The 20,130-nt window shown below is 39.2% G+C and overlaps 1 protein-coding gene across 2 annotated transcripts in view; it reads right to left on the bottom strand.

Annotated features, from left to right (window-relative positions):
• Positions 1-1,341: 1,341 nt before the first annotated feature.
• LOC127563170 (biotin-dependent 3-methylcrotonyl-coenzyme A carboxylase beta1 subunit-like) overlaps positions 1,342-20,130 on the bottom strand; it is a 46,695-nt gene continuing 27,906 nt past the window's right edge. For both annotated transcript variants that reach the window (XM_051999453.1, XM_051999454.1), the window contains 6 exons: positions 16,855-16,946; positions 10,995-11,151; positions 9,091-9,213; positions 8,188-8,336; positions 5,261-5,342; positions 1,342-1,452 (listed from right to left, as the gene is read on the bottom strand). In XM_051999453.1, coding sequence (XP_051855413.1) covers positions 1,369-1,452; positions 5,261-5,342; positions 8,188-8,336; positions 9,091-9,213; positions 10,995-11,151; positions 16,855-16,946 — 687 coding nt within the window. In that variant the 3' untranslated portion in view covers positions 1,342-1,368. The remainder of the gene's footprint in view (positions 1,453-5,260; positions 5,343-8,187; positions 8,337-9,090; positions 9,214-10,994; positions 11,152-16,854; positions 16,947-20,130) is intronic.

A 20,130-nucleotide genomic window follows, 5' to 3' on the forward strand; every position in this document is an offset into this window, starting at 1 on the left:
CCAGATGGTGTTGGGATGCTCAGTTGCTTGTGTGTCCAATGAGAGAGCCGAGCTCAATGACAGTGTCTTTCCAGTTGTCAGTGGATGGTCCTAAATAGCATCATTACAGATTGAGCACAGAGCTCTGGGGCTCTCCTTTCAGGATCCTAGGGATGAACTGAAGGGCTGAGAGGAGCCCTCAACTTTCCCCCATATTAATCACTAGTTAATACTTCCCCAATATAATTAGATTTAAAGAATTTTTTTCACTGAGAAGGTAGGGCCAAAAAAAAAAAAAGTATAAGAAGCTCTCAAACCAGGAGCAGAGCTCCTCTGCTTCTTTGATTCCTATAAATTATGACCTTAAACTGGAAATTAGTCCTCCAAAATCATGGCTGATCACTGTGGAATCACTGCCTTCCCTGCAGGACCCAGTGTCTCAGCTGCTGGATCCTTTGACTGCTAGGTTGGCTGAGCGAGTACAGCCTTAGGGCTAGCTCTTCAGTGTGCTCAACAGCTGCTATCATGGGTAGAATCTGGTACAATCTGGTAGGATTGTAGTTGTTGGTCTTCTTGGGACTCTTCCAACCATTTGAAAGTCACAAAGTCATCAACTACTCTCTTCTCTCTCTAATATTCATTTACCCAAAATCAGGGAAAAGGAAGCACAGGTTGCACAAACAGGCAGGATAATGTATTCAGTGGGGAGAGAAGGAAACCACAACAGACAGCTGGCTATACTGCTTGTACTGTGGCTCTCACCCCACTGCCAATTACCCTGTAGGGGGGCTTGCAAGAACTCCAGGGGAGTTCTCTTACGTCAGTGATCACCAGGGGAGGAAGAATTCATCCATTTTCTATTCCAGCCTTTGCACATTTGCACACTTCTGATTCAGCAACCAATGGAGAGCATTTCCATGATCAACCAACCAATCAGAGGTTACCTTCACATGGGTTGAATCAAGAAGGGAGAAGACTCCTCCATCACACTTTCCAAAGGCAGACTCCCTAAGCCATATTGTCCATGCTCTAAAAATTGGGCCTACATCAGTCATTCTCCCCATCGATTTGATAAAATAGGTGCTTACAAAGCTGGGGTCAGTCACCCAGCTAGTAAGTCTAAGAATCAGGAATCAAGTCCAAGGACTCGGGTCTCTAAGCCCAACCCTTTCTTTGCTAGAATAGTCTTCCTTTGCTAGGAAACCGTACAAAAGAGGGGAACCTGAAGCAGTTGAAGGTTAATGATTTAGCATTCATAGTAAATTTCTGTTTCCCACTTTTGTTCAATTTCTTCAGTTTCAGTAAATCAACTCCAATCCAATCCCATGGTTGGACAAAGCAAAAGTCCCTTGAAGCATGATATTTCATACATGTAACAATTATTTTTAATTATATTCGGAGAATGGGCTGCTGCTGAAAAGGGAGAGTCTGGTGGTCCTTCTGTTTGATGATCTCTAAGCACTTTGCAATCACCTAGACATGGAGGAAACGCAAGTGATCAAAACTAGAAATGAATGAATCCACACAAACCAAATGATTTTCTTGGAATTGCTGTGATCTGTCTTCCATGGGACATAGTATGGAATATTGGAGAATTGGGAAAGAGTTTATTCTATAATTTATTAAATACAGCACAGTGAGGTGGACAGAAAGTTGGTCTCAGAACCAGGAAGAACTGGGTTCAGGTTCTACCTCTAACACATTTTAGCTATTTGACTCTAAGCAAGTCAGTTCACCTGTTGGAACTTGAGTTCACACTGTAAGACAAAGTGCAGAGAAAGTTCCAACCTGAACTAGTAAAGAAAGATTCCGCATCAGGGAGTTGTATATAGCATTGAAATTACAGGCTGAATCTTCATTCCTACCCTCTATTATAACACCAAGCTCTAGTAATAATTGATAATAATAATGATGAAAAAGAAAGAGAAAGAGAAAGAAGGAACAATAGTAGCAACAGTAGCTATTATATTTCATATAAAAGACAAAAAGCATCCTATTTTATTCAATTGTTTGCCTTCTTAGAATGAAATAATGGCAGACATTTTCAAAGAAATTGGGATTTTATGGTTGAAAAGAGATTGGGAAACATCACAAATAGTATGCCCTGGTGCATTACATATTCTCCTTTATCTCCTTTAACTACTTAGACTTTGATTTTTTTTTTGTCTAGGAAGGAAAGGAAGTTAATGTCAATTAAATTTATTATGTGTCTACTGTGTGCTAGGCACTATCTTGAATACTGGGGATCCAGAGAAAGTTGTTCTCTGCTCTCAAGAAACTTACAATCTAATGGGAGAAGGCTATACTAAAAGAGGAAGTTGAAGGGGGTGGAACAGAGAGAGAAGGAAAGGTTTTCAACTCAGGTTCATAAGTGGAAGATGATGAGATGGCTCAGCTAGATGTCTTCTCTCAATAGCAGAAACTCTCCATTCTCTAGCTGAAGGAAAGGAGGGACTGCAGGGTTATAGAGCACTGACAAGGAGTAAGTTCTAGGGCTAAAGTGACTTTTCAGGATGAAGATATTGCTGAGACTTGATAAAGATATTCAAAGGAGCATTATCCCAAAATGGAATGGGATACCTTGGAATGTGGGCTTCCTACCATTGGAAGTCTTCAAAGAAAACTTGATCACTTGTTGGATTGTCAAAGAACTATGGATTACATGAGATGACCATAAAACCACTATTCTGATTTTATGATACTAGGATCACAAAGGTGTGGAATTTGATGGAAGTGGCAAATCTATTATCCTTAATAAATGACTTATCTTCAACTAAGGACAGAATATCACCATAGTAACTCTTTGTTCTTTTTATAATATTCTTCAGGAAGAGAACTTTTTAGCAGAGCGTGGCAAAATTACACAATTCATACATCCAAGAAATTCTTAATATTTAAAGCTAATCCCCAAAGCAGCCATTTGACCTACCGTGGCAAAGAGATGTCACATTGTCCACCTTGGTATAATGGGAAAAATACTGTACTTGGAATTGGAAAAAGAATTTGTCTGATGTTATTTATAAGTGACTAAGCAGTTGACCTTGGAAAAAATCACTTCAGTTTCCTAGTCTGGAGAAAATCAAGGGTGGGAGATAAAATGATCTCTGAAGGGCCTGGACTTTAAAGATTCTATGATTTTAGGAAACTTGTGTTCTCTGCACATCTGTAGCAGGAATTCCCACAAAGTCTCTTGCCCAGTCTTCTCTTGGGATGCTCCCAAAAGCACTTAAGTAGTTAGGTGGTACAGAACATGAACCATGGAATCAGGAAGAGCTGAATTCAAATCCAGCCTCACATACTTACTACCTCTGTAATCCTGGGCAAATCACCATCATCTCTATCTGCAGCAGTCTACTCATATGTATAAATGGGGATAATAATAAACCTCTTCCAATATTATTGTGAAGATCAGACTTGAGATATAAATCAAGCCTTGAGATGCAAGTCTTAAAGCTCCTGGAATTGCTAGATAGTATTTAGATTTTGTTCCATTAATACTTGGGCTCTGGGGTCCCCAGTGGTATGCAGGACTCCCTTTCTTCTTCTGAAAAAATGCTCAATCAGATGAAAGTGTTCACATCAATAAGATAAATTTCATTGATTGTTTCACACTTGGGTTTATTGTTGTTTTTAGTCTAGTTTAACAGACACCGAGTCTCTTCTTGACATCTGCTAAAAGCTCTAGCTGTTACTTTAAGAACTCTGGGGCAATGGTTAAAAGAACAAACACCATCAAGTACACAGAAAACTTTTCTTGAGGAAACTCACGAGAACTTAGCTAGCACATGGGCAGTTGGGGAAATTGCTGGGCTCAGTAGCAAACGCATCAATCCAGTAAAAATGATAGTGAGATTCTGTGGGTGAGCTCTGGATTTGGAATCAGGAAGACATGACTGAAAATTCTGCCTACGCACTGGGTGATCCTGAGCAAGTCACTAAACTTTGTTGGGCCTCTAGTCTCTATGGCTCTTCTCTGAGTCATTCCCAAACTTGGTTAGTCTTTGGATACCTCCTAACTGTGAAAAATAATTTAGGAGTCTCCTAGTCCTGATAAACTTGTTTTGTCTGTTGATATTTATTAAGCAAGAATTAAAACATTATTATAAAAATATTTTATCATATTGATTATAAAATTAGTTATTATAAAAATAGTTTTGATCCTGAAGTCTCCCTGAAATAGTTCCAGGGACCACCCCCAGGACCACACTTTGAGAACCATTGTATTAAGTCACAAACAAGTTGCAATCTGATTTGGTAAAGAAAGTTTGTACCCTGCAAGTTTTCCCGTGCTAGTGAAAATCAAAGATTCTTATATATGGTCATCTATGGAATAAGATTTTGAGCAGTATCTCTCACTAATCCTAAAGTGAAAAAGACTCAAATAATTTATTTTTAAAAAGAGGTTCATAGATTGGACAAGAAGAATAAAGGAAAAGGGAAAGAAGGGGAATAAATAGTCATTTGGTAGACACATTACAAAAAACTCTCTTCTTGATTCTCACAACGACTCTGCTAGGTAGGTGTTATTGAAGAAACTGAGGCAAATAAAACTTAAGTGATTGCCCAGGATCACAGAGGTAATAAGTTCCTGAAGCTGGATTTGGGTGCCAGGTGCAGGCTCTATCCACTGCACCATCTGTTGTCCTTATAATAATGGAGAGCTAATAACTATAACTAGGGTGTTTGGACTGAGACTTGGATGATGTCAAAGCTAAATGATCCTGAAAAGACTCTAAAAATGAGTTTGGGATCACATCTGTCAGTTTGCTGGTCCAGGGAATGACCCAGGTAAGAAATTCTGGTGAGTACTTTCTCTTCAACTTAGAATTTTGAGTTTCCTCGATCACTGAGTGGTTAAGCAACCTTGTAAGAGTCACCCAGCCAGTATGAGGCATGCACAATTTGAATCCATATCACTGAAGCAGACCCTCTCCAGTACTCCATACACATGATCATAGACCTGCTGATTATGATTATATCTACACAGAGTCAGTTTGGGAGAGTCACCAATAAGATCAGTCAAGGTAACCTAATGGTAATTGTTTTTCTTTCATTTAAACCATTAATTAAACCAATTCATGTGCTTTTGATCTCCCAACTAACTCTATTAAGTCAAGGTAAAGAAAAAAACAAAACAAAACTTGGAACATGCCATCTTCTCATAATCTTAAATAAATAATCAATAGGGATTCATTGGGTCATTGTTCATTGGTCAACCTGCCAGCATCCCACATCCTTAAAGTTGCCATCTGAAACCCAAAGAGCATCAAAGGGAGCTCACCTCTCTGGAATTCTGGGGCAGTATGACTCCATCATCCCACAGTCTTGCCGAGGAATAAAATGCTGTGCTTTCATTCTCCAATCTGATAAAGAGAACATGAAGGTTGTTGATTACAAACAGTTAATTCAATCCAACCAACATTTAGTAGATATCAAGTGTGTACCAGGTACAGTGCTAGGGGCTGGGAATTAAAAAAAGAAATTAAAGGAGACCCTACCCACAGTGAGATTGTATTCTCTTGATATACAAGGAATAAAATAGGATTGCAGCTGAAATTGAAAATTACGATAGAATCACTCAGATGTGGAGTGGTGATTATGGAGAAAAGAACCCTTATGTATTGTGTTAGAGAAGATTTGAATTTGAATCCTGCTTCTGGTGATATGGAAATGTCACTCAGGAGAGAAAGTGCAACTGAACATATAGAGGGCTGGCAAATAGACAGATAGACATATAGACAATCACAAATAGATAGATGGACAGACAGACAGAGGGGTAAGTAGATAGAGATAGATGGACATCCAGACAGACATGGAGACAAATAGATACAGAGATAGATAAATACATAAACAGATTAAGATAGAGAAAAACAGCAGACACAGAAATAGATATAGACACAGAGATAGATAGAGAAATAGAAACAGAGATAGATATAGATAAAGGATAGACACACAGATAGAAATAGATAGACAGAAAAGGGATAGGTAGAGAGAGAGAGAGGCAGACAGACATGGAGATAAATAGACAATCAGATACAAAGATAGACATACATAGAGAGACAGGTAGATATAAATAGATATAGAAAAAGAGCAGACACAGAGATAGATATAGACAGACACAAAGACAGATAGATAGATAGATAAATGGACATAGAAACAAGTAGATAGAGAGATAGATAATACAGACAGACACAGAGATAGATAGACATAGGGAGAGGGAGGGAGGAAGACAGAGAGAGAGACAAAGAGAGAGAGAAAAGACGATAGACAGATACATAAACAGACAGAGATAGAGAAAAATAGCAAACAAGAGATAAGTATAGACCGACACAGAGATCGATGATAGATAGACACAGAAATAGATAAACAGTCACAGAGACAGACAGACAGATAGAGTATTTTTCAAATGCAAATTGTGTTAGGCACTGTAAAGTTGTGCTGGAGTCATCTGTGAGGAGATGATAATTAAACCCATGGGAATTGATGAAGTTACCAAGTTAAAAAAGTATTGAGAGAAAAGAAGGCTCAGGATAGAATTTTGGAATATAGGCACAATTTGGGATAAAAGCTATGGATGATTACTCAGAAAAGGAGTTGTAGAAGAGATAGTTGGATTGGTAGAAGGACAAGAGAAATGAGTATCATGAAAACCCAAAGAAAAGAGAACAAGCAGGAGGAAAAGGTGGCAAACAGGGAGGTCAAGAATGTTGAGGATGTAGTTGATAGACTATTTGAACTCCAAGGCTGCAGCTCTAGTTTTTAATCTTGACTGTGTCCAAGTGTAACAGCTTTTTCTATCTCCCAATGTGTGAACCTCAATATATGAAATAATTTTGCAAATTGTAAGGCGACAACCAAATCTAAGTCATTGCTTTTTGTTAAATGTTAATATTAACAAGACTCATTTTGTGGAAATTTAAAATAATTCAGCTTCACAATGCACAGAATTATTTAAAATTCAACTCTCAGAAAAAGATCTCATAGGATTTGGAAAGGGAGAAATCCTGGTGTATCTGTCTTCGAAGTGCCTTTATTTGACTTTTTAAAATTATGAACTTAACAGTGACCAATAAAATGTGCATTTCTATATTTATTTTAAGATTATATATGAAATGATGAATCTTTATTATGTACTTCTTGCTTTTATTTCTTTAATTTTGTAAGAAATTCAAAACAAACTTTCAAAATTATTGTGCTGGCTTGATGCTTTCCAGTTTTCCTTCCATTATGTTTTAGGAGATTTGGGGAAGAGGGGTTTTGGGGGAGGAGAAGGTGAAGAATCCTATTCCTAGTCTTCCTATTTTTTACCATGCCTCAGATGGGAAAAACTTAAATTAAACCCTTGTAACAAATAGGCACTTTTCAAGTACAAGAAATTCTCACATTGGCCATGTTTGAAAATATGTATGTTTTATCCTGCATCTTGAATCTATTACTTACTACTCTGTTAGGAGGTGGGTAGCACACTTCATCATGAAGACTCGGGAAGCTCAGGTTGGTTGTTTAATTGATCAGAGTTATTATGTCTTTCATACTGTTGTTTTTTTCTTGATTATAATGTTGTGTATTGTCCTTCACTTTACATCAGTTCACACAAGTCCTTCCATGTTTCTCTAAATACTTCCCTTTATTTTTCACAGTGCAATAATATTCTATTACATTCATATGTCATAATTTGTACAGCCATTCTCCAGCTGTGGAAAATCCCCTTTATTCCTATTTCTTTGCCACTAGACAGACAGACAAATAGATAGATGAACATATGAATGAATAAATGAATGAATAAACAAAATAAACTATACTTTGGGACAGATGAATCATTTCTTTCTTTTTTGCTAACTCCTTCATTTTATGGGTAAGAAACTTGAAGCCCAGATTGGTAAGTGACCTCTCAAGGATACAGAGTTTAATAAAAAGAACCAGAATTCCAATTGGTCCCTATAGCCATGAAATGTTCTTCTAAACCTGAATCGTTGTTCAATTCAAGAAGTGTTTTGTAAAAGTCTTGCTCTGTGTTACCAACAGTGCTGTGAATACAAAGTCAAATAACAAAAATATGTCTGCTCCACAGACATAGGTTAATGGTTTTAGTTGAAGAATATTAGGAAAGAAGCTGTGGAGAAAGGTAAGAAAACTAATGACTTGAATTCTCTTTCCTAAGTCTGGCTATTTCAGTGAAAAGTCAGCAGTAGGTATCTGAAAGCTTACTTTTTCTCCAGATTCTTTAATGTAGATTTGTCTGTGGAGAAGTTTTCATCTCCTTCTAGAAAGTCGGCAAATGGAGATCTGCAATCAACAAGAGCAACTCTTGCATTGGGCCACAGGAACAAGAAATTAGGGTCGAACGATCTTCCACACTAAAAACAGACAATCCATTGGGGTGATTAAAAAAAAATAAAAAAAAAAAAAAACAATAATAAACCGTAGACCTAGGAATGGAAAGGACCTTAAAGGCCAACAAGTCCAGCTCCCTCATATAGAGAAACCAAGGCACAGAGATGTTGCCAAGGGTCTCACAGTAAGTGCCTGAGGTGGATCCATTTCTCTGCCATAAGTCACTTATTTACCTGAAGAAGACCTGAAAAAAACTCAGACTTAATTTACATGAGAGGAGATGCAATGTGCTATAAGGCATAGAGTTCTGGATTTGGAGTCAAAAAGATGTGTCTGACTCCTGCCTCTAATTCTTATTAGCTTTGTGACTAGTCACTTCACTTCTCTGAACCTCAGCTTCTACCATCTTGGTACCCAATTTCCCCACAGACTCTGGACATTTGTGGGAGAGGCTGCCCCACATTTTGATGGAGCTGGGCGGAAGAGAATGCATTAGAACCAATAATTGTCCTTACTACACTGTTTTATGAAATACCTTTGCTAAAATCTACTGGCTCCTTGTTAATGGGAAGCGCACTAATGGAGACCCATAGTAACACAATGTAACAAGATAAGATGCGATACAACCTGACACACGATAAAACAACAGTATCATCCCTAGAACTCTGAGACTAGTAGCATGTAAATGATCTCTACAAACAGAGTAGGGGTTGGGGAAGTAATCTCCAAAGGGAGGCTGCTCAGGGAGTCCACGAAGATGAGGTGTGATTTCTGTACCATAGCATAGCTGTCGTTTCCAAAATAGCCGCCAATGACCAGAGTTATCTTGGGGACTTCTGCACAAGCGATGGTGGCCATCATACAGGCCTGGGCCTTGACTCTTCTGCCTAGATCCTCTGCCTGAAAGTGGGAAGAAACCGTGTCACGAGGTCTGTCCTAGGAAGTCATTTTTTTTCCTTAAAAAGCAAGAATGTGATTGGCAAAATGGAGAAAACACTGAATTTTGACTCAAGGTGGACCTGACTTGATCATAGACCTTTCTTTCTTTCTTTTTTTTTTTGGGGGGGGGGGGGAGAGAGAAGAGTAAGGAAATTAGAGTTAAGTGACTTGCCCAGAGTCACACAACTAGTAAGTGTTAAGTGTCTGCAGTTGAATTTGAATTCAGGGCTTCTTGAATCCAGGAGCTGTGCTCTATTCACTGCTCCATCTAGCTCCCCCCAGATTATATATCTAGGTCTCAGTTTCCTCCTCTGTAACGTGACGGGCTGGATTAAATACACATAGATCCCTTCTATTTCTTGGTATCTGGGATTCTATTTGATCATTTTCCTCCTCCCCAGCTGAGGCACATGGGAAAGATTACACTTCAGTAGAAAACAACAACTTAACTAATACTTATTGTTTTCTACATCCAAGGTAATGGGCCTTAATTTTCCTTGCAGCTCTTCCAAGAACCAGCTGAGCCATCCATAAGCCACCTAGCTGCCAGTCTTCTCTGAGGCTCACTTATCCAAGCTGGGGACATTCTGGGAAATAGTTAATGATTCTATGAAAACGGTTCTCATTTTTTAAAAATTGTTTCAGGAGGGTTAGTATAGCGGAGAGATCCCTGGACTTCAAATCTTGGTTCTGATAATTATTAGCTGCTTGACTATGGGCAAGTGCCTTTAACTCTCTGAACCTTAACTTCCTCATCTGTAAAATGGGAGGATTTTACAGGATTGGACAGTGACCAGCAGAACTATGGCACATGAACCCGGAGAAGGAAGCCAGCAAGACCATAAAGAGAAGAGTGGAGGAGGAACAAAGGGAGAAAGGTAAGGAGATGAAGCTCAAGATGCATTGATCATGAATTTAGAGATCAAAGGGATTTAGAGATCTTCTGGTCTTATCTCCCATTTAGCAGAGGAGAAAAATGACATCGGTTCAATCAAATTATTGAACTATATTGTAAAAAGAAAAAGAAATCCATCCATAGAGAACTGTGGAGAGTTATGATGGGACAGTAAAAAAAAATGCTATTCTTCAGAGTCACAGAATCTGAGGTCAAACTCAAGCTTGGTCACTTGTACATGGTGTTACTTTAAGCAAGTTATTTAACTTCTCTCTGTTTCAGTTTCCTCATTGGTAAAATGGGAGCTTCAGATTGCTTTGAAGATCAATTTCAATAATATTTGTAAAGGTCTTTACAGAGGTTAAAGCCCTATATAACTGTTATTATTGTTCAAGCTCATGCAGGTATTAGATGTCACAAATCATTATTATTATTATCCTCTCTGGGTCTGTTTTTTCCTCTGTAAAATGAGGGAACTGGACAACAAGATCTCTGAACATGATTTTCTGACCCTTTCATAGAGAGGCAGAGGTAGAAAGAAACCTGGACTAGGAGACAAGAGGCTTAGAACAATGTTCCACTTTTCAATGTAGAAGCTGGGTAACCTTGGCCAATTAACTTCATTTTTCCAGGATTCCTCATCTGTAAAAGGGGTTTAAGGACTATTGGCTTTGTCTCTCAAGATGGTTGTTAGATTTCAGTGAGATAATGGGCTAATGGGTCTTGCCACCACAAAGTCCTTTCCAAAGGCACACTCTCAGTTATGGTCGCCCCTCATGAAGCCTGCTTGAAGGACATATTCTCAGTCATGGCTACCCCTCTTCTCCCCCATTGAAAGATCTCGTACCTGTGCAAGTCTTGTGCACGGAGATGTTCGTGGGACACTATTCAGAAGAAACAAGATGGGGATGTTCCGGTGACTGCACAGAGTTACGAAGTTGCTGCCCTTGAGGGAGGCCTGATGGGTGAGCTCCCCATTGTTCGCCACCAGGCCAATGAGATGCCTAGCAAAGAAAGTCAGAAAAACGAGACTCTGTTTTTGTGTTTTCCATGGGGATCAGTGATGTGTAAGGGGGAAAAAAAAACCACTGTGAATGTATTGACATTTGTGGATGCAGCAGATGGATGAAGTCACTTGGATGTCCAGGCTCTGCCTCTATGAGAGGCAGTGCGCTAAAACAAATAGAACACTAATGTAGGTACCTGAACTTGCAATCAAAAACACCTGAGTTCAAATCCAGCCTCAGAGACTCGGTAGCTGTGTGATCCTGGTCATTTAAGCTCTTTTAGCCTCCGTTTCCTCATCTTTAAAATGACCAGGACTGTTGTGACCATCAAAGGAAACAATATTAGTAAAGTACTTTGCAAACTGCCAACTCCTAAAGAAATGTGAGCAATTCTTATGACCAATCAACCAGCAAACATTTATGAAATTACTACTATTATGGCAGGCAGAAGATGAGGCCTGAGAAAATCAGAAAGGGGCCATCTTTGCCCTCAGGAAACTTCCATTCTGCTGAAGTCCCAAAGGTGTGTCACAGAATGTTCGAGCAAGGTTCTAGAGTTGGAAATCACCTTATAGGAAACCAAAGTCACTCTCCTAATTTTATGGAGTTAAAGTAGTCCTGAGAAAAACAAATGACCTATCCACAGTCATGTCAGAGACAGTATAACCTGACGTGGGCCTAAAAATGCATTTAATCTAAGATAATCAATCCCAGACTCTCAGTCTGAATGATATTTCTGGGTCTGTGTCATTCATGGGACCGCCAGTCAGAGGTTGTCACTGCTTCTTCCGCAAATGAAAGGTAGAAGAGTTTTATAGGAAACATAGGCCACATCCCCATTTCAGGTGGTCCCCAGGGGTTCCCTAAGCCCATAATGGATAACCTTCTAATTTTTGATGCCATCTGCTATCATTTGGGGCAGCTCTCACAAGTAGAAAGTTTGTCAAGCTAATTAGCTTCAACTCTTTCTGAAGCATCCATTGCACCTAGATCTGCCATCTAGGGCCATGTCAAATCAAAGCTCGATTATAAAACAACCCTTAAAAAATCTGAAGCCAGAGATCAAGTTCTCCCTGCAAATTTCTTCTTCTCCAGGCTATACATGCTTCCCCGAGACCTTCAACTGGTCTTCATGGAACACAAACTCAAGACCTTCCACTATCTTGGTTATTGTCCCCTGGAGAAAACCCAGCTGATCAGTGTCCCATTTCTACAACAGCTTCTTTGGTATTCTTCAAGTCCCAGCTAAAATCTCCCTTTTACAGGAAGCCCTGCACAAGCCATCCCTTCCCTCTATGGTTTATCTCCAATTTATCCAATACTGATTTTGTTTTTATAGGGCCTCATGAATATTTTCTCTCATCTGACTAAGTTCCTTGGGGCAGCTTTTGCCTTCCTGCACTTATCCCTGGGCCTAGCACATAATGGGTGCCTAATAAATTCTTATTTACTTGGTTTGATGACTTAAAATGTAACTCCCAGTGCTAAAGATCTCACTGTGAATGTGGTGTGATGAGGAAGAACAGAGGAACTCTAGCTCCTTCCTAGTCTTGGACACATGAAGGCAGCATCCTTCCCAAGTCTTCTCTTCTCCTGTTGGTAGCACAGTCCAACCATCTGGGATGTAACATGGTATCATGGACCATTGCTCTTGGAGGAGAAAATCTCAACTTTCACATTTACCTGATATGAGGTACTGAGCCACTCATATAATTCCACTGAGTTTCTGGTGAAACATCATATAAATGTGTGAGCAATCATACCTTTACTACACTGTTACAATAGGAAGGAAGGGAGGAAAGGAGAAAGGAAGGAAGGAAGAAAGGAAGGAAGGAAAGAAGGGAGGGAGGGAAGGAGGGAGAGAGAGAGGGTGGAAGGGAGAGAAGAAAGGAAGGAGAGAGGGAGAGCAGTAATGAGAAAAGGAGCGGGAAAAGAAGCAGGAAGGGAGGAACTATCTATGAAGTGTTTATTATGTACCTGGCACTTCACTAAGCACATTACAAATATGAGCAAAACAAAACAAAACAAAAGCAGTCTTTTCTCTCAAGGAGCCTGGCACCTGCCCACCATCCCCTTTTATGTCTGAGCTTTTTGTTTGGTTGGTTAGTTTTTGGGGGGAGGGTTGTTTGTTCTGTTTTGTTAAGGGGGAGCAAGAAAGCCGAGGTAGAAAAGGAGAATTAGTGATTGGTCCCAAGTCAGTGTGAGGCTCACCTAGACGAGCACCTGCTCATTGAGCATCTGTGCACTCAGCGTGCGGCCCTTTCCTTTCTTCTGTCTTCAGATGAACCCAAGGAACAGAGGGAGAAGGAGGGAGACAGAGATACCCATGCCCAAGCAGGGCCACACTCATCCCTGTCCCTGAAATGAGCTGGTTGCTTTGGAAACAGTCGCTGGTGGATAAAAATCCTTAAACTGCCAACTTTGCTTCTCCCACCCACTCAACTCATATTGTCTCCCTGACATAGACCTGCTTGATCGAACGCTCCCAGCTGGAGCCTGGAAAGGATCCCCAAGGCTCTCGGCATGATGAGGGAGCAGCCAACAGAAAGATTTTACAGGAACAGTCCCCCAAACTCCCCCCTCCATTCTTCTCTATCACAGGGGTGGGGGGATTGTTGTCAGAGAGCTGCCCCAGCAGAAAACCAGAAGGCACTAGGCTTATCCCCAGTGCCTGTTTTCTTAAAACATCTTTCCTGGTACTCTAATGATCTTTTTTTTTAAATGAGGAAAAGGGATCGTTCTGAGAACTCCAAAAGAATTTGTTTAAAATTACTTTGAGGAAAACAAGTTATTTTTCAGCTTATAAAGGCTGAGTAAAATACACAACTGAATTCAGTATCAGACATAAAACATACACTTACTGAGATATCCCTAGAATCAAACCGACTACACGTTGTATGCCTTCGTATCAGATTAGTAAAGGGAGGTGGGGAAGGGGAGAGAAAAGATATAAGGGAGATATTGTGTACCAAGGTCAAGGGAAGAAGAATGGATTCTGAACCTGTTAAAAGATGCATTCCTCCTACTTTCAAGATCAAAACACTTCATGAACTCAAAGACTTGCAACTTAGAACTGATTAACCTGGAATAAGCCTTCAGGAATTGGCTCATGCTTCGGGGGTTTCTTGGATCAGACCTGTGGTTTTGTTGGTTGTGGGTCATAGATCTAGAAGGGATCCCAAAGCTCAAGTACTCCAAGCCCTTTGTTTTACATGAGGAAAATGATGCAGGAGAGTTTAAGTAACTCTTAAATATCCACAAGTCATGAATATCAAAAGCAAAATTTGGCATGTTGGCCAACTCCAGAGATGGCATTCTTTCCCCTCTATCACATGAGAAAAATCTTCCTAACAATGCAAATGTCCATTTGTTCTATAACTCATGGTTTTCTAGACCTGCCTGAGCCAGATGATGCAATAGATAGAGCTCTAGGACTAGAGTCAAGAAGACCTGAGTTCAAATATAGCTTTACTAGCCATGTGATCCTGGGCAAGTCACTTAATCTTGTCTGCCTCAATTTTCTCATCTATAAAATGTGTTGGAAAAGGAAATGGCATACCATTCCCATATGTTTGTTAAGAAAACCCCTGAAATAACTGAACAACAAAAATTTCCTAAAACCTTGAGAGATGAAATGATCTATCCAAGGACAATGTGAGTCAGAGGTGGGACCATATATCATCTGGGCAAAAATGCTCTCAAGAAGTTCATGATCCAATAGAGACAACTGGCAAGCAGTAATGTAAATACAAGATAGACATATTGTCTGTCGGAGCTCATCTCCTTGAATAAGCAAGAGATAGAACCATAAGGAAGCTGAAAGTGAATGCTGCTGATTCTGAGAGGATGTCCAATCCAAGGATATAAAGGACATGACCTGCTGATTTTGATTGATTTAGGATGATTAGTCTAGAACTGGAAAGAACCTTCAACATCACCCAGTTCAATCTTCCCCTTTGACAGAGCTTGCTGTACTCTGTAGGATGTAAGTCAAGTCCCTTGCAATTTGGGTCATGAAGTATAATCTTCCTCAAATGTCAAGAGAATTTGAAATAAAGTATGATTTTATTGGATTCTTCTTGGGCAACTTCTTCAACATCTCTCTCTGGGTCTTAGTTTCCCCAACTGTTGTAGGAGGGCATTGACCTAGATGGATTTTCCATTCTTTGACCTATAAGCCTATGTAGCCGATATTTTTGCAAAGCACAAGACACAAGTGAAACATAGACCATAAACTCCTTGATGATAGAGATTACTTTGATTGGTTCTTGTATTCCATCATACCTATAACAGAACATGGCACATAGAAGAATGACCAGGCAGCTAGGTATAGGGCAGAGAGGCTTGAAATCAAGAACATTCATCCTCATGAGTTCAAATCTGGCCTCAGACACTAGCTCTGTGACCCTGAGTGTCATTTAACCCTATTTGTCTCAGTTTCTTCAAGGTAAAATAAACTAGAGAAGGAAATGGTGAACCACACCAGTATCTTTATAAAGAAAAGCCCAAAAGGAATCATAAAGAGTCATGACTGAAATAACTCAACAACATTTCACAGAGTTGTTATGAGAATCAGATAATCATTTTCAAGCATTCTAATATATTATCTGACACCCAGTGAACTCTTATGTTGTTATTTTTCTTATTGGTATTATTATAATCAAATCATCCCTCACCTCTCCTAAAGATCTATGCTGTAGCTTGTTACCTTAGCTAGGTAAGAGCTTATCATCCATCCATCAAAGGTTTGGTCAGACCAAGTACCAAAAATGTTTGAAAGCCACTGGATAAACTTTAGTAAAACTTTTCTGATTAAACACAGGACTTTTTTCATGCTCTAGAGAGAGGGAGAGCTGCTATAAACCAAGAGCTGAGTCAAAATCCACATAGCTTCCAGGAATAAGAAGTGAATTATCCCTTGTACTCTGTTGTAGTCAGATCATAATTAGTATATTGTGTGCTTTTCTGGACACCAACGGGAGAGTATCCAGAAAAGGGTATCCAGGATGGTAAAGAACCTTCAGTCCGTGCTACAGGGAGATTAGCTGAAGAAACTAGGCATGAGAAGATTTAGAGAAGTGGATCATAGCAAGCTGTATTTAAATATTTGGAGAGAGAGAGTTAGTTAGGTTATCTGGTTTGTATCCAGTGGTAAGAACCAAGGGCATGGATTAAAGTTACAAAAAGGCACACTGGGACAATGTCAGGGGGAAAAAAAAAACTTCCTAACAATTAAAACCTTCCCCGAGTGAAATGGGTCATCTCCAGGGAATTCCCCTCCTTAGAAGTCTTCAAAACAGAGGCAAAATGATCACCTGTCTTCTGATAAAATGGAGATTCCCATTTTTCAAGTATAGTCTGGATGGTCCTTTCTAAATCCTTCGATTCTGTGTCAACTTGACTTTCTTTTCTTGGAAACAGGACTGTCTTTTCTCTCTCCCCCCGCCCCATCCTTAATATACTCTTGTGATGAGATGCACCATAGCATAATTGATCCAACATCACAGACTCACAAGTTTATAGCTGAAAGGGAGGTTACAAGTCACCTAGTACAAGCCCTTCAGAAATGACAGGACTTGAAGTCAGGCAGACCTGGGTTCAAATGCAGCCAGTTACATTTACTAGCTTTTTGACCACAGGCAAAGGACTGGCTATCTCTGAAAGTCCTAAAACAAGACCCCAGGACTAGGAAATACTTACCCTTTTACATGAGCAAAACCTGTTACAAGAGTGGTTCCATATTCAGCTTTGAATTCCTGGAATCGACTCCCATCAATCAAACGACTCATAATCTGAAAAAGGCAAGAATATAAACAACTTATAAATGATTGCTAACACAGCCAGGCAGCACCCTTTGGTTTGCAGAACAGCACATTTGAGCAAAGCTGACTAGTAGCAAAATGTATTTTTCAATGACTTCCACTGTAAAATCATATACAAATATGTTTGTAAAAAAAAGACATGCAATTTTGGCAGTGCTAGAGACTCCTGGTGTGAAGAATGTCTTCTATCAAATTTGCTTTTTTTATGACTAAGTCATTTATATTCAAGGGACCCTAGATTGAGGCAGAGGCATGTTGTGAATAGAGGCTTGGAACCAGGAACTGAAGTCCTTGGAAGTCCTATCTCTGCCCCATCCTTAATATGTGTACCTGGATAAGTAACAGAATCTGGCAGGTTTCTAGAAGAATAACATCAAATCTGATCAGATAGAAACTGATTCCAAGAGTGGGATATTGACTTCACAAACCACAACATGATATTATCTGTGTTTGCCTGGATTTTTATTTTGTTAAACATTTCCCAATTATAGTTCAACCTGGCTCTCTTATCCTGTAGAGAGTGAGTTTATCACGTCTGTTCAACTACACTAAGAGTGGGAGTTAAAGAGAACATGGTTATCTTCATTGGTAAAGAGAGTTTCCTCACCTGGAAAAGCCCAATAAAATCAGAGATTGAGTCTCTATCTAACCCAACCTTTCATGGTCACTAAGACCAAAGAATTCATTATGGAGCAGCCAATATATGGTTGAACTGTTAGGATCATGGGTTGGAAGTTAGAAATGCTTCTAGTGGCCAATCCTTTAAGTTTCTAGATGACGAAACTAAGACAAAAGATGAACTTATTTGTCTAAGATCACACATAGCAAATGACAGTCCAGATTTGAATTGCTTTCCTGTGGCTCCAAAATCCCATCCTCTTCATTACAGCTTATTGCCCTCTGAGTTAGCTTGCTTCCCAGACAGCAGACCTAATCTCTCATCACATGAAGCCTTTCCAACTCAGGAGGACCTAACAAATGGTACACATCACTGATGTAGCCTTTGAAATAAAAGGCTCTTCCATGCCATAGTGAGACATCTTCTATAATACAAAACATCTGTAAACCACAGCATGTTTGGAAATCTCTATAGAAGTTAGTCTATCTGATGTGAGTCTTCTTTCCAGTAGTAATACAGATCATCAACCATTCATGCCAAATCTTAAAGTTGTGTTAATCTACCAGTGGCTACCCACCAAACATGAGGGCTTTCCTCTAGATGTTCTGATATTGGCTAGGATTATAATGGAGCACATCTTATTTAAGCATAGGTCCTTAGATCTAGAGCTCATAGAGACCTCGAAGATATTTTGTTGACTCTCTATTGTCCATGAGGAAACTGAGGCCCCAGGAAGATTATGACTTACTACAGTTCATACAAACCATAATCATCAGAGGTGGGAACCTAACTCTTCTAACAGAGTCTAAGATCTTTCCAGTATATGTCAGTTATTCCTTATTCTCACATCATTATCATCATCATTATCCCTAGTATTTATTTACCTGAAGCTTTAAGATTTGCAAAGTTTTACACATCATTTTATTTTATCCTCACAAAAATCCTGGGAGTGACGTGCTATTATTAACCCCCATTTTATAAATGAAAAAAAGAAGCAGGCAGAGGTGAAATGGATTGCCTAGTGTTGAGGCTGGATTTGAAATAAGTTCCTCTTGAATCTTGGTCCAGAGATCTAGCCCATCCCTTTATTCTGATCCTGGATTTTTGATGGCATATTTTTATGTTTCCCCAGTATAAGTCCTTGGATAGAAGGCTTCCTGACATACTTAAATCTTTCATGTGCTTCCCCATTGCCTTTTGTATGAAAGTCAACTTTAATTCTTCAGAAACTATGGCGTTCCATGACTCCCGGCCATTAGCATGTTGGTGTTAAGGAAGGAATTTGCTTCAAAGTAGTATTTAAAATAGGCTCAAAGGACTGGGGTGCTACACCATCCTTTGCCAGTGGGTGTCACCATCTACCACAAGATTGACACATCTAAAAAAATTTCCTTAATAATGTGTGTATGTGTCTATGTAGTCAATATATTTGCTATTTTGTCAATTTTGTTGATTCTGTAAATGTAAATTTCCTATTAAATTATTGCAAAAACAGAAATTAAAAAAATTGTCACTCAATTCTGCATCCAGCTTCTTTCTACCCCTGCAGTGACGGTGACAGAGGGTTAGGAAATGGAGACAAAAGATACTAAATGGCGAAGCTTTGAATTGGTCTAGTCCAAGTTATGTCACCCAAAAAAATCACAATGGACCTCATATTGAATCTTGGGAGTCTAAAAGTGAGAATCCAACAACACATAGCTGGAGAAGATGTCATATCCATTTTAACTTTGTAGTTACGAGCAAAACTAGAAGAAAGAAGAAAGCCATTCTTCAATGGAAAGATGGAGCACTGGTATTCTTTGGGGAAACCAAGAAGTGAGTTACAGAGTGGATTTTATCCTACACCCAAAGTTGACAAGAAACATTTTGTTGACAATTTGGTCATCGCATATAGTACTTATGATGAGTATTTACAAAAAGACACCTTGAAAATAATTGCAATTTATTCACTAACAGTGGTTGCTAAGGAGGGAGTAGTGAAAATTCATGAAAACCCTCCAAAGGAAATTAGCATACTTCCTGATACTTTGTGATTTCAAAACAAAAAGATTTCAGAACACCTTCTGAAAAGGTGAGGATGAGGAAATACATGGGAAAACATGCATCAGGAAGAAGGAATAAGAAAGGGAAATTATCTGTAAGTCACAAAGAATACTCATTCCTCTATATCATGAATCTGATTCTAAGAATTTGCAGGAATGAATGAATGAAAATGTGCCAGGCAGTGTGCTAAACCTCACTAATATAAAAATAATAGAGCAAAATAATTTTTGTACTCCAAGTGCTTGTATACTAATGGGAAAAGACAACATATAAAGAGAAACAATGAAACAAGTGGTAAGGAAGAGGATTTAGCAGCACCCTGGTCTCAAACTAGATTATAAATCAATGATCACCAAAAAAAAGGTTTTAAAAGAATAGAGGTGTTTATCAGAAGAATAGATGAAATATTTGACATAGAGGAATGTAGTTCAATGTTCAAAAACTCAAACTTTCCTTAGTGAAGCAAGGAAGGGTTCCCTAATTCACAGA

The sequence above is a fragment of the Antechinus flavipes genome, chromosome 4 (genome assembly GCF_016432865.1).
Source record: "Antechinus flavipes isolate AdamAnt ecotype Samford, QLD, Australia chromosome 4, AdamAnt_v2, whole genome shotgun sequence".
Classification (NCBI taxonomy): domain Eukaryota; kingdom Metazoa; phylum Chordata; class Mammalia; order Dasyuromorphia; family Dasyuridae; genus Antechinus; species Antechinus flavipes.